At 39.3% G+C, this 14,956-nt stretch overlaps 1 protein-coding gene across 3 annotated transcripts; it reads left to right on the top strand.

The window, feature by feature from the left end:
• Nucleotides 1-239: 239 nt before the first annotated feature.
• On the top strand, nucleotides 240-14,755 carry RBM17 (RNA binding motif protein 17). 3 transcript variants are annotated; one of them, XM_080577385.1, is made up of 12 exons: nucleotides 240-358; nucleotides 1,909-2,049; nucleotides 3,530-3,646; nucleotides 4,552-4,718; nucleotides 6,138-6,235; nucleotides 7,210-7,266; nucleotides 9,399-9,540; nucleotides 11,169-11,320; nucleotides 12,029-12,105; nucleotides 12,492-12,590; nucleotides 13,056-13,128; nucleotides 13,274-14,755. In XM_080577385.1, the coding sequence occupies exons 2-12, from the start codon at nucleotides 1,927-1,929 to the stop codon at nucleotides 13,375-13,377; spliced, it is 1,209 nt and encodes a 402-aa protein (XP_080433511.1). In that variant the 5' UTR covers nucleotides 240-358; nucleotides 1,909-1,926; the 3' UTR covers nucleotides 13,378-14,755. The 3 variants fall into 3 exon arrangements, with proteins under 3 accessions (XP_080433511.1, XP_080433512.1, XP_080433513.1); XM_080577386.1 differs by having other exon boundaries at nucleotides 12,032-12,105; XM_080577387.1 differs by having other exon boundaries at nucleotides 6,141-6,235.
• Nucleotides 14,756-14,956: the final 201 nt, after the last annotated feature.

The following is a 14,956-nucleotide window of genomic DNA, read 5'->3' on the forward strand; positions in this document are numbered from 1 at the left end:
TCAGGCACTGGGACGGGTTGCCCAGGGAGGTGGTGGAGTCACCGTCCCTGGGGGTGTTCAAGGAAAGGTTGGACGTGGTGCTTAGGGACATGGTTTAGTGGGTGACATTGGTGGTAGGGGGATGGTTGGACCAGGTGATCTTGAAGGTCTTTTCCAACCCTAATGGCTCCATATTCTAACTGGGATTTGGGGAAACACCGCGGCGGGGAGGGAAACGTGATGGCGGCCGCTCCCTCCTCCCGCCGCCAGGGGGCTGTAAAATGGCGGCGGGGCGGGCGGCGGGGCGCAGGCGCGGCCGCCCTGAGGGGAGCCGCTTCCCGGCTGCCTCAGCGGCCGGCTAATGGCGGCGCCGTGACGGGTGAGCGGCGGCGGGCGGGCCCCGGCCGGTTCTGCGTGCCCGGGGAGGCCGCCTTCGGGCTCCGGGGATGCGGGGAGGGAAGGGAGGGCGTTGGGTGAGGTGGGACGAGGGCGGCCGGCACCCTCCGGCTGCTCCCCTCGGGGGGGGGGGGGTCCCTCAGGCCTCGGCCCCCGTGTGGGCAGAAGCAGCAGGCTGCTTTTTTGTGTTATCGTGGTTATGGTGCCTCTGCTTGGCTCTCTGCCCCCTGTTTGGCACCATCTCCGCTTCCCTGTGGCAGGCAGGAGTTCAGTTAGTGCCTTGTTTTCAGCCTGTTCCCATGTGCATCAAAATGTGTCCCCTATGTGTACCCCTGCCTGTGCCCATGTTTATAATAACCCCAGTAATCCTGCCTTTTCCGTAGAATGGGTTATTTTCTTGGTGAATTGTGTTTTACTGAGCCCTGATTGTTCCCATTCCCCAGCAGGATGAAATCTGCATTTTCTCTTTTTTTTTTTTTTTTAATTTTTACTGAGCATGTCCCCCTTTGGGATTACTGTCTCCTGCATCTAAGACTTTTCACATAAATTTAAACACATCTAAAAGAGATCTATATCTGAGCAGGTTGCCTGAAACATAACTATCTGTCACGTCTGTGGGAGCAAGGCCTTATTCTAATGAGTCTGTAACGTTTCACTGCAGAACATTTATCAGTAATGTTTGTTCCTGCAGTAAAGTAAAAAGTTAAAGCTTTTGGCTGGAGAGGGACTGTAATCCAGGGCTAACAGAGGCTAAATAATTGCCTTACAGATTGTTCCACAGGTAATAGACTTCTGTTTACATTCACATTTTCTCTTCTTCCTTTCATGTTAGGCACAGTATCAGACAAAGTGATATATTTCATGTCACGTCACTGATGTTGTTACTTAGCTAATTTATATATATAAATATATATATATATATTTCTGTGTCTGTTCAATGTATTTGTTAGGCCTTTACATGCTGTGAAAATAGTTACTTAAAAATAATTTGACAAAGAATGCTCTGGCAAGTATAATTGTTATAAGAAAGATATTCTTTTTCAGCCTACACTGATGCAAAAAGTAGTGATGTTTACAAAGATGATTGGAACGTTGATAAGTTTGTGCAGATAACTTCAGTGTCAGGAGAGACAGGAGTTATTTTGTTATTTGGATCTGAAAGTCTTGCAGTTTGTGTAGTACTTGATGTTGGATTCTGTGGGCAACCTCCAAATGTTGGCATGGACTACAGTGTAGCTTCAGAACTTGAAATGATTGGTATCTAAAGCTACAAATGTAATTTTGGAAAGTTTCTGGCACCTGTTAACATTTGAAGAGTATTCATTACCTTTTTGAAAAAGTTATTTTTGCACAGCCTTACTTAATAGGCTGTATGTTTGCTACTAAGCAGAAAAATGTTATCACTTGGAATTCTCTCTGGCTTGGAAAAAAAGATTTAAAAATACGTTGTACAGACATATCCACAGTAGTAGCAACTATGTACTGGGTGTAAGATTTATTAAATAATCTGACTTATATATTTTTGTTTTGTAGCTTTAAATTGAAGAGAAAATGTCACTTTATGATGATTTGGGAGTTGAGACCAGCGATTCCAAGACAGAAGGCTGGTCCAAAAATTTCAAACTACTGCAGTCTCAATTGCAGGTGAAGAAGGCAGCTCTCACTCAAGCAAAGGTATAGTACCTTCGTAATTTTGCTTTCTATTATTAAAACATCTTTTAATAGAAGTTTTTGACCTTAGGATAGATTTGGGGTAATTTAGGATTTGTCTAACAGTTTGTAGCAAGGAGCCTAGCAAAACAGGTGGGGGGAAAACAAGATGCCTGTTCCTTGTGTGTTCTAGGAAGTCTTGCAAGACTAACATTGAACAAAGAAGTGATGTGTTTGCTGTGAGCCTCAAATCTTGCTACTTGGAGAGCCAAAAGTTCTCCTTAACTTTGAAGATAATGAAATTAAGCAGTTTGTTTTTTTTTCCCGAGTAGGTAAGGGTCATACGGCACTTGATAGTTGTTAATACTGGTTGTTGGTCATTCTTTGCATTTGTATCAATTGTTATTTACCTACTTGCCTCATTTTATGTTTGTTGTTTTAAATGGGTTTAGGTACTAATGTGCAAATTGTTGTGCTTTGGAAATTTTTTCAGAAAATATGTCAATTATGCAAGAGAGAAAAGGAGTGCAAGCTAATTCCTTGAGCTTCAACTATGACAGAGCCATTTTCTTTTTATTGCTACAGTATTTCACCCAGTTTCTTTAAACAGTGTTGATTGTTTGGTTCATGTGAGACACATCTATGTTCTCTGTGGTCTGAAGGGTCAAGAGTGAGATTACTTAATTAAAAAAAGTAGTAGTGGTACAGATACAGAATAATTATCTAAGCATAGCATTTTTTTTTTCTTTGCTGGAATTACTCCTAATTTATGCTGATAAAGTTGAGAGCAGGATTTTGTTGTTAGTTGGAAGAGCCTGCATGAATGAGATCTGAAATGGCTACTCTATTAGGTATTTTTTATAATAATAGTAATAGAAGAATGGAATAGGATTGGAAAATTGAAAATTCAAAATAGTTTGATACATTTTATTAGATGGAAAAATACGACAAACACTATAATTTGTCGTTAGAATAATTCTGAGCCCTTTCTTAAAAAAAGTCCACTGGGTTCAAACTGAACTGAAGAGAGATCACCTGAACTTCTGATGCATGGTTTTGGTCCTAGTCCAAACCATTTACTGGATGTTTTAGTACATATGCAAGCAACGTTTGATCCCTCTCACTTAAAAAGGGGAAGGTCTGCACTGGTTTAACTGAAGCTTTCTTTGAAGTATTGAATCAGATCTGTGTTTGTGTAGTAGTTTTATAACCATAGTTGACAAACATCTGGCTTCGAGCTGAGTTGGCCTTTGCCACCACTAAAATATGAAATAAGCTAAGTTACCCACATCAGAAACATTTATTAGAAATACTGAGAATTACTGTATGTTGGTAAGTTTAAAATAAATGATATATCGAGCTTTGCACAGTGAAGGATCTGATACTGGTTTTTATCCTTTAAAAAAGAAATTGGAGAATTCATCTTCAAGTATATAAATAAAGCTGCTTTTTAGAAAGCTATTTTGTTATATTTTGGACATTTTGTATTTTGGTCATTTTTTAGAGTCAGAGAACAAAACAAACAACAGTCCTTGCTCCAGTGATTGACCTGAAACGAGGCAGCTCTTCTGATGAGAGACAGATTGTGGACACTCCACCTCATGTAGCAGCTGGGTTAAAGGTAAGACCAAAGCAGATTAAAAGTTCATCTGTTAACAGATTTTTCTGAATTGCAATTCTGTGACTGCATTTTATTTTTGAATCATCTTTCCAAGTGTTCAGAGAAGTGACCAGTTTCTGAAATTGATTTCCTCTGCTTAGAGGATCTTAAATGAGTGAATATCTCAGTTTGATAGGGACTTCTATGTGATACAGCGTGGAAGTACCCAGATGAAAGCACAGTTAAAATAAAACATTCCTTCTTGCATATTTCTGCTGGACAGCTTCACAGTATTTTGCAAAATGACAGATTGGTCAGGTAAATAATGAAGGTAATTATAATTGCACCAGTGTTGGAACTAGACCGTTATATTAATAGTCATTAAAAATTGATGGCTTTTGTTTTGTTTTTCAAATTGGGCTTTTCATGGTAAATAATTCAGAGAAACTTTTTCCCTGAAACTTTTTGAAAGGTGATGGTTCTGAAATAGTTCTTTCAGATAAGAGGAGAACTGTTTGTCTATCTTTGGTATTGTATTAGTAGCAGATGATGAAAAAGACTAATGACATGGTTCGGAAGGACCCCTTGCAGATGATTGCAACAGCAAGACATATTTTCTAGTATGAATGAATGAATATTGAAAAATTCTTGTCCACCTCAATTTGCTGCTGATTTGTTTGATGGGGGGATTCTTTCTTCATGGAAAAATTTGAGATGGTGAAAGACTAGGTGAAATGTTTTTGAAGTAAAGCAAAGACTTCTTCTAATGCCAATAGGATTGGGATATTATTACTTAAATTATGTAAATTAGGAATTGAGTTCTCTGGGTTGGGAGTGAGAAGGTAGCGTTAATCTTTGTGTCCAACTAGATGTTGTTTTCAGATCTCACCTGAAAAACATCACTGCTCTCCTTTTTCTCTTGTAAGGATCCTGTACCAAGTGGTTTTTCTGCGGGAGATGTGTTGATTCCTTTGGCAGATGAGTATGATCCTATGTTCCCAAATGATTATGAAAAAGTGGTAAAGCGTCAGAGAGAGGAACGACAGAGGCAGCGTGAGCTGGAGAGGCAAAAGGAGATTGAAGAAAGAGAAAAGTAAGGCTTCTGTTTTAACTCGTGACATATTGACTGTTAGGTAAAGGATAGTTATGTAAAGATTGATGTTTGTTTTCATTCCTCTGAAGAGTTTCAGGGTTTTTTTTAAAGGTTAATTGAAAAATATTTTATGCTTTCAGATACAAGCACAATTTTTTCAATTAATGTATTTTAGTTCTTTTGCTAAAATCACCTAACATAGCAAAGTCATAGGATTCATCATGTTTACATCCTCTTTGGCTTGTAATGGGCAATCTGAAAGGCACTTGCCAAATTTGTTTATATTGTTTTTCAATACTAGCAGCAGTATTTGGGTACTTCATTCATTGACATCAGACCTTGACCTCACAGATATTTTACAGTATTTGATGTCAGTATAACCTGACTTCAGAAATACCTTTCAGTGCTCATCATGATAAACCATTTTTTTCTGCTTTTACATACGCCAGACTGACAAGTGAATGCATTTCAGTTTTAAAGACGTAGCTTGCACTGCCTTTGAGAGGCATAGTTTCCTTTTTTTTTTTTTTTACATATTCTACACTCAGTTTAAGTAAATTAATTGTATATTTATTACTCTTCTGTCTCTGGACAAAAGAAAATGCTACTTCATTTTTAGGCATCTCAGTGCCCTTTCCCTGGAATAAGAAATCTTTTTAATCTTATTAAAGAAGTTGAATGCAGATTCAGTGTTCTATTGAAGTAGGTGGTAAACATCTGCCAGCCATACAATAAGATACTACTTGTTCATTTTAAATGAAATTAATAAGCAATTTAATCACGTTATGAATTGCCTGAAGTCTGTGGAGTTAGAGGAGGCATATTCTATCTCCCTGTGTAGACCGTGGAAGTTAATATTTCTAGTTATTTGGCCTCTTCTGTCTTTAGTTATATTCTTCATTATTCTGGTGGAGGACGAGTGCCTGAGGCTCTGTCGTACTTCTCTCTAACTAGCACACAGGATCTTAGATTTCTGGGTTGGCATTTCCACAGTTTCATTGTTGATTGCTATTTAGTCAAGACCGTAACTTAGTACAAGCAGGGTGATCATTTAAGGTCTCTGTTACCTTCCTGTTGCTTGTATCCAACACCTCTTAATTGTAGTCATTCAGTCAGTGTAGTCAATTTGGACTAGACTCACTCATACTCTTCCTCATTTCCATATATTCTCCTTGGCTGGCTTGCAAGTGGAAAATAATCTTCTTCCTTGGAATCCATCTTAAGTTTTAGAAAAAATATTCTATAAGGATAAAAGAATAAAAAAACTGAAAGCAAAGGTGTTTACTTACAGCTCTATGAAAAACATGTTATGCCAATTAGAATGTAGCTGTGTAATTCACACAGCAAAGGTGGTGGTATCATGAGTTAAAGCAGAGTCAACTTTGATTGTTTCTTATCCTAACTTACTGTGTCTCCTAGAAGACGTAAAGACAGACATGAAGCCAGTGGGTTTTCAAGAAGACCAGACCCAGATTCTGATGAAGATGAAGATTACGAAAGGGAGAGAAGAAAAAGAAGTAAGGGAGTTGTTCATTTTATTCATGGGGGGAAAGAAAGCGAGAAATATGGGGAAGTTCACAGTCCTCTGCTCATGTGTATCTCTGTTCTCAGCTGAGAGGCGTGCTGTTACTTCTGAGCCTTTAGAATAAACCAAGCATTTTATTACGTCATAACTATTTTAATACAGAAAGCGTTTTTTTGCTATGGAGGGAGATGCCAGTTTAATTACTGGTGGAAAAAACCCTATTCACACTGCTTTGTTGATACCTATTTTAAGTTTCTGCATGGTGTGTAGGTTCCAGGAAAGAAGGGAAAGATGAGATTTAATCAGGCTATGAGAAGAATCACAGTTGAGTTTTCACTGTTAGTGCTCGCCATTCCTGTATTTGTTATCTGAATACCTTTAGAACTAGTTAGCAAGACGTGGATCTAGGTAATGACGTATCTTTGCATAAACAAAATTAAATTTTGTTCTTTTCAGCAACAAAGTTGCAGTAAATAATTCAGCTCGGGTTTTATTTTAGAAAAGAAAATTTCTGACAAAGGACGTTTAAAACATTTGCTTTACCTTGGAAGTTTGGGACTATGTTAAAATATTGTGCATTAAAATAGGAAAGGCGCTTTGTACTGTGCTCTTAGGAAAGTGTAGTTAATCTTGCACAGACTATCTTCTTCATTTGGCTTAACTGAACAGTTGTAGAACTGAAGATTTGTTTCCCTTGCAGTCTTTAATTTTGAAATCCTATGGAGTATGTTTATTAAAGATACAGTGCGTGGTACATCACAGCAGTGTGATGTCGTCTCCTTTGACGTGCCTTTCATTTGTTTCTAGTTAGTAACTCCGACTCCTCGGTTGCTGCTTTTCTGTTTACAGTGATGCATGTTAAGAGTTGGCTGGCAAGGAGCCAGCAGCTGTGTTAAAATTCAGCGAAGCTATTCCAAGCAGCAGAACCTAACCGTACAAACATGTTCTCTTCCGTTTTCTTCATAGGTATGGGAGGGGCTGCTATTGCACCACCCACTTCTCTTGTTGAGAAGGACAAAGAACGTAAGTACAACAAACTTTTTTTCTAAAACCTGGTAATGTTGCTTGATGATCAGTCAACCTTCTAGTCAGTTATGTCATCCTGCCATTCTTCTCATGTGGTTCTTCCTGATCCAAGGACCTGTACTAGTTGTTTGTTGGTGGGAGGGAGGCTGTAGGGAGCCTGTGGTATTACTGTTTCACGCCTCTCTTCTAAAGGATAGTTTCTGTATTGCTAGGGAAGCATTTTAGCAGGCTTTTTTTTAGTGACTTTTTACTCAGGTAGATGGTGATAGGACGAGGAGGGATGATTTTAAACTACAAGAGGGGAGATTTAGATTAGGTGTTAGGAGAAAATTCTTCACTCTGAGGGTAGTGAGGCACTGGAACAGGTTGCCCAGAGAAGCTGTGGATGCCCCAGCCCTGGAAAGTTCAATGCCAGGCTCAATGAGGCCCTGAGCAACCCGATCTAGTGGGTAGTGCCCCTGCCTATGGCAGGGAGGTTGGAACTAGATGGTCTTTAAGGTCCCTTCCAACCTGAGCCAGTCTGTGATTTGTGATGTAAATGAAGAAATGTTGCAGATAGATTTCTTTAGGTAAGGTAGAAACCTCGGCAGTACAGAGAGAGATTTTTTTTCCATTGTCCTTTGTACTTTATGAATGCTTTTTCTAAAGTGGTCATGCACTACAGACAGTTTTGTAAGTCTTCGATGGATGCGTTACCTACTGAAGAGTTGGTTGTGTGTCTGCTAGGGTTTCACTTAATGCATTTAGGTTGACAGTTGGAGTTGTCCACTAGGTGGCATAATCTTGCTGTAAGAACAAAACTGCTCTTCTTTTTTTGCATGTCTGATTATTTTACATTTTTAAATTACCCAGCATGCTGTTTGTTATTTTATGTTGTTAAAAATAATGAAAAAGCATATTGTGCACCTAAAAGACTTCCCTTTGGAAGTCCAGTTTTTATTTAAGAGAAGATTTAAATAAAAAATGAAGCTTGGCAGAGTAAGTGAATGATATAACAGTGAAAGCATTTGAAGTGTGTAAACACTAAAAACAGAAAGAGATTGTTTTGAGTCAATAATTAAGAGCAATTGAGTGGTGTCAAGGAAAAATAAATATAGGCTGGAAATGGTAGAAATATCGTAAGGGGGAGAGCTCTCAAAAAGTGAGATGATCTCACAAGGAAATCTTTGTACTGCTTGTTACTCGACACAGAAAGCTAGGCTGGAAAAACCTCAGAAAATATTACTGTAGCAGAAGTCCCATAGTCCAGTCCGTCTGCTGCTTAAATAGGGATTTTTTTTCCTCATGCAGTGTTCTCAAACTTCACATCTGACATTGGAAAGTTACAAACACTAGTTCACAAGAAAATAATCTGTAATGAAGTCAGTCTAAAAGTCCATAGATACATTCCAAAGTATGTTCTGCGTATTTTCTTTAGTGTTCTGTAGGTTGTTTTTTTTTACTTTTTTCAGTTTGACTTGTCAGTGGGAGATAGTACAATAATCTAATCAGTATGATGTATATATTATATACACGTCCATCCCCCAGAAAACGTTTCAGTTCAAAATTTGTCAGTAAGATCTCTTAAGGCTGTGCAAATATTTTGCTTTGAATTTAGTTTTTTTGAGAGACTGATTTCTCCTTTGTGTAAATGTACAGTGTTCTTTTCTTTGCAGCCCTCAGGCCCCAGGCTGTGTGCATTGATAAAATTTTTTGTCATAATCATGTTCCGATGAATGGAGCTTTAAGTTTGCTTGTACTCTGTCTAGATAAACTAATTGTAGTGCAGGTGGCCTCTTAATGTTTCTTTTTGTCACTTGATAAGTAAGAGTTATCTATACAAACTCCTGTATACAAATTCATTCTGTGAGGAAAATCCAGAATAACTCTTTAAATCTTGGTTGGTGAAGGAGGTAGAGAGGGAGAGGGAAGGAGATGGAGATGTGGGGATGTTAAAGGTGCATATGCAAAGAAAATATTATTCTGATTTGGATTTGTGTGGACTTTGTTAGTATTAAAGGAGAAAAAAATACAATTTGCAGATGGCGATCTTTCTCTGGATTAAATTTGAAGGTACAGCGCTGTAGTGTTCATAACAAATAAGTAGTTCAGCATATTTTAGTGAATAAGCAAGTGTCTCTTTTCTTCAGCTGTAGCATCATTCCCATTTGAAGAGGAGTCAAGACCTCGGGCACCATCTTCTAAAGCAGCTATTCCTCCTCCAGTGTATGATGAGCCAGACAGACCTCGTTCCCCCACGGGACCTAGCAACTCTTTCCTTGCTAATATGGGGTAAATGTTTGACATGTTTACATTCTGTGGGAAAAAAAAATATTAGAAGGTGGCGGAAACCAAAAGTTAAAATAGTTGTCAGTAGAGAAGAACACAACCCATTGCATGCGTATGGTTAGTCTGAGTGCAAGTAGTCCTAACTGACCGGATGCAGAAAAAGGAGTGGATTTACTTGAATGAGAGAAATGCATTTGAGGTGGCTGTGTTCAAGGCTGTGCTTTCAGGGCAAGTTTTGGAGCCACGTTCCAGTATAAAGTGTTTATGGCGTGTACAAGCCAAGCTAATGTAGGTTGCAGGAAAGCACAGATGGCGTTTTAGGTCCTCTAGGTTTCTTTTCCAGCTTTGTCTTAAATTTGTTACGTACCAATGGAAACCATTTCAACTCTGGTTTGTTTGTTTGTTTCTTCCAAAATTCAAAGCACATTTGCATGATTGTGGCAGCAGCTGTGGCTGCAAATCTATCTGTTCACTTTTCTGCCTTGGGTTAGCGTTGTGTGTAATGCTTGTGTTACTACTGTGGTGGCAAAGTGAAGTCAAAATTATAGTTAAAAACAGCTTAGAAAACCCATTTGAAAGGTGCAATGATTAGCTATGGCCCTCTTATCAGTCATATTGAGTGTTGCAGAAGTGCAGCCTCATTGATCCTAATTGCATGCAGGAGGAACACAGCCCTAAAATTATGGTTTATTACATTATTACACTACATTTTTGGTTTTGGAGACAGTTTGTCATGCAGCTTTTTTTAACAGAAACACATTTTTTTTACATTGTTCAGAAAAATTATAAATTAGTAGTGCTGGTGGACCAATTTATGTATTGTTACTGCCTCTAGTTAGCTCTACCCTGGAGCCTGCACTTCACTGAAAGAAGTGCTAAAAATATTACCTAACCTGTCTTATTCTGACTACACAGTTGGCTGCTGCTTATTTTACAACTCAGTGTCTTGACCTTTAAGCACTGCATAGACTTTTTAGCCTTTTTTTAATGGGCCTTTGTATGTGTCGTATGGTATGGCTAGAAAATGGTCGTGTAGTCACTGATCCGATGTTTTCTGTGCAACATGCCTGTTGGTAAAATGGGGGTGAGCAAGAGTAGAATATTTACTGTGGTGTAAACTGCTGCACCGTGACATTTCTTTTATGCCTTGCCCCGTCCAGCTAAGGTTGCCGAAGAAATACCAACAAAGATGGTACTTCTAAATAGACGAGGGAATCATTGCCTCTCTAAGTTCCTGACAATTCAGAAAGGAGAGACATGTAAATCAATACTAAGAATATCCAGGTTGTCATAGGAAGGGCTAGCAAAGCTGTGTACTTTGGAGCTTATGTAGAGTTCAAAACAATAGATAGTAGGAGTAATCTAATGTGGGAAACAGATGGTTCCTCATCTGCCTTTTCTCTCAAGCTTTTGATACCAGCCACTGACAAAGATAAGAAACTGAGCTAAATGGACCTTGGTGTATGTTGTGTGACTTACTGTGGAGTTTATGATGCTGACTTGCACTGCTAAGAGGAGTTTGGTTGTGTTTGGAAAAGTATGAACAACTTTTGAGTATTTGAGCACTCTTGAGAAAAGCAGTGATGTTCTTGTGAGAAACCTTTACTAACTGATGCTTTCTCTTTTTGCAGAGGGACAGTAGCTCATAAAATCATGCAGAAGTATGGTTTCAGAGAGGGTCAGGGGCTGGGAAAGCATGAACAGGGGCTGAGCACAGCACTGTCAGTAGAGAAAACAAGCAAGAGGGGTGGCAAGATCATTGTTGGCGATGCTACAGAGAAAGGTAATTTTGTCCTGCGCCAATAAGTTTGTAAAAAAAAAAAAAAAAAATGGTCGGGGAAATAATAGCTCAGGCTCAGTGGGAGCTCCTGGATTTCTGTTTGCCATCTGTCCTAGCAGAAAATACTAGTTAGTTGGAAGAATGACTCCTGTTCCTTCCTGTGGGAATTCATCTTTCCTGGGGGTGATTTTCTATTAATTATTTTAGCTCGTTCTCCCCTTTCCCTATCAGCTGTCCTCCTTTAGTGTTCAGAAGCTTCTGCCTGTACCTTCTCTTCAAGGGGTGATTCTGCTCTGCTTCTCTGGTTTTCTCCATGTCATGGGCATTAGATACTGTCCTCGTTTCCCTGCTGTTGGATAAAGAGACAACATCTAGACTTACTAGAACAGCACTTCTGCCTTAGCAGAAGTGTTGGAAGTCAGGAGATCTGATCTTTTAGTTCTTAGTGGATCTCTTGCAATTTTGAACTTACAAATGACTTCTATGAAAGAAATAGTACATTGTCTCTGTTCTCTGTGGCAATGATTTTTCTGCTTATTGTCCTTCCAAGTAGCTACAAGTTCTGAAAGAACTCCTCACCAATATGAAACTGCATTTACTGGCTTTTATTTCACTGCTTGGTAACAGTAAGATTTGATAAAAGGCCCCGTGTGAGCTTTAAATCTGCTTCAGCCTTAAATTATTCCATGATTCACTTTTCTCTCTTCATAGCAGATGCAACCAAGAAAACGGATTCTAACCCGTTGACTGAGATACTGAAATGCCCAACTAAAGTGGTGTTACTAAGGGTAAGTTGTGAGTAAGGGGTCGTGTATTGATATTTTCAGTGTACACAACTGGTTTAAATGCTTTAACCTGTGCTCCTATTACAGCAACTGTACAAGCTTGGACAATTCTGTCCTGCACCTACATAGTGCTCTGTGGAGAAAATATGCCTTCCTGAGATACGAGTTGTGACTATAAATCAACACTGATTTAGATTACACAGTGACCACGTCACAGTGTCTCAGTCCTAGGGAACTATCTAGCCCTGTGGCAATTGACAGAATGGTTTTTGACCTGGTAAATACAAGCCTAGGGAATTCATGTTCACAGCTGCTTGCATCCATGATCTATTGACGTAACTGTCTCTTCAGACAACATCCAATTTGTTGTTTATTGTTTAAACTTTCAGAACATGGTAGGTGCTGGGGAGGTGGATGAAGATCTAGAAGTTGAAACAAAGGAAGAATGTGAAAAATACGGCAAGGTTGGGAAGTGTGTCATCTTTGAGGTAAGAGATGGTCTCTCTGGCTGCTCCAGAAGTGAACTGGGTATCTGTCTCACAGGACTGGAGTGCTACTGCTGTACAGAAGGGGCATAGATTAGAAGATCTCAGGGGGTCATTTGCTCTGTAGTGATTCTATATTTTTGATATATGTAGGATACAAACTTTCAATGTCAGAAAACGGGCAAAATCCCTGGGTGTTGTGGTTTTGGAACCTTCTTAGTTCCTCCTGCTAAATTAGACTTTGAGTTGTTTATAGGGTTAGGTTGTAGAAGCTTCTCAATCCAGTTGATCTGAAAGATTTTCTTAGAGAAAGGGGACACAAGTTTGGCAGTATTCAACCTCCCTTTGGCAACTGGAGAATTGAATTATACCTGCTTATTTTTGTAGTGTTCTTCTCACTACTTTTGTGAAGAACAGTAAGGTAAAACAATAGTTTTATTACTGTTCTAATCACTTTTTTTTTTTTAGATTCCTGGTGCCCCTGATGATGAAGCTGTAAGAATATTTTTAGAGTTTGAACGGGTTGAATCTGCAATCAAAGGTAGGTTACTAAATCGTGTCACAGGAATTTCGGAGTTCTCTTCTTCAAAGAGATTAAACAGTCGCACTCATTAAACTGTTTAGCTAAAGAAATTTTTAGTTTACTGAATTGCTGCTTGCTGACCTGTTTTTGGTTTCAATTCCAGCTGTTGTGGATCTAAATGGAAGATACTTCGGAGGCCGAGTGGTGAAGGCTTGTTTCTACAACCTGGACAAGTTCAGAGTACTGGATCTGGCAGAGCAAGTGTGACTTTAAAAATCTAGCTCGAGGTGTCACTGTTTTGGCAATCATGTTTTCAGCAGTAGGCTGGGAATAAAGAAGAGAAAGCAGCTTTCCTAGCAAACTGGAAACAAGCCTCATTGAATGGATTTTTCGCATTCGTTGTGACTTCATTTTTTTGTAATATAAAGCCCTTTGAAAGTAAGATTCACGTCTGTGTGTTTTTGAATTGCACAATTCTGCTTATTGCTCTGGGAATCCTGTTTTTTTGAGCTTTCAGATGACTTCATTCATTTGAAATCCCACTGCTGAGGAAATGCTTTGTCTGTATTCCTGCTTTCCTTGTTCTGGTGCTTCATCACGGAGTCCCTGTGCTGCATCCACAATAAGTGGGAAGCTTTGGAAAAGGACTGTGTGCTATCGTGCTTCTCTTTCCCGTTGATATCTCTGAGCTCCAGCCTTGCTCATAAGTCCTCTGCCTCTGCACATCAGAGTGATTTGGGGTCGTTGGACAGTTGGCAGCTAGTTTGTTCTCTCCTGACTCCAGGACAATACTTCCCATGCCAGAATGGAGAGTAGAGTAATAAGCAGTGAGTCTGTATTTCTTCCCAAATCCAAAGAAAATACACATTTAACCCAGGGAAATGGAAGGAGGAAGGAATTTAAAGTACTTAACCATTTGAATTGGAATGAGTGGACTGTTAGCAGATGCTCTGTACTGTCAGGCAGTCTTTGCTAGAAGTATCCAGAGTTAACTGACTACAGACTGTTGTTGAAATGCTATAGGTAGAACTGAAACTCATTCTTGTACCTGGCCAGCTGTCAGATTCTCACTTCCTCTGATGTCACGTGTAGGTAACTAATTTTTGTATAATTGATTCACACCTCAATAGGAAGCAATGGAAGAAAATTCTCATAAAATCCGAAGAGTGGAAAAACTAAACTTCTAAACACTACAACTTTTCAATCTGATGTAAAATAACACACAGCATTCTGCTCCAGGTTTTACATTTGCTTTTTGTTTGGGAACAATATGCGACTAAGAGGTGGCCAGGCAATGGTGGGGATCGTCTCTGCTCCATTGCATCTAGAATTGCCATTGAAATTGTATGGATATTAAAACAGAAGAGGGCTCTGAGGGCATTTTAGCTGTTTGGAGGTTGATGCTGGATGTCTTTTTCCTGTTATACACATGTACTGGGGGGAGGGGATATAGACCTGTAGTTGATCAATGCTGTGAGTATCTCCAGTTACTGCCCTTTTACTAAGTTTTGGCTGCAGATCCATATGGCAAACCCGTGGTCTTGTTTTCCACTTAATTTGTCTGTTTGTGTTCCAACAACCTCTGTACAAACATTTGCCTGTAAAACAGAAAACGATTTTTAAAAAAAGCTTGTATTTTACCTGCCGTGTGTCAGCTTCCTTACTGTCCTCTGCTGTTGCCTGCCCTCCAAGTCGGTCACTTCTACGACATGTGTGCTGTTTTTGGCAATAGCTGCAGTCCTCCACTAGAAAAACCTCGCTGCAGCAGAGATGATGAACCAGCCTGACTAACACTAAAACCACAGGACTTGGGGCAATAACAGAATCCACAGTGTGTTATTGACTC

The sequence above is a fragment of the Anser brachyrhynchus genome (genome assembly GCF_964034855.1).
Source record: "Anser brachyrhynchus genome assembly, chromosome: 1".
NCBI lineage: Eukaryota > Metazoa > Chordata > Aves > Anseriformes > Anatidae > Anser > Anser brachyrhynchus.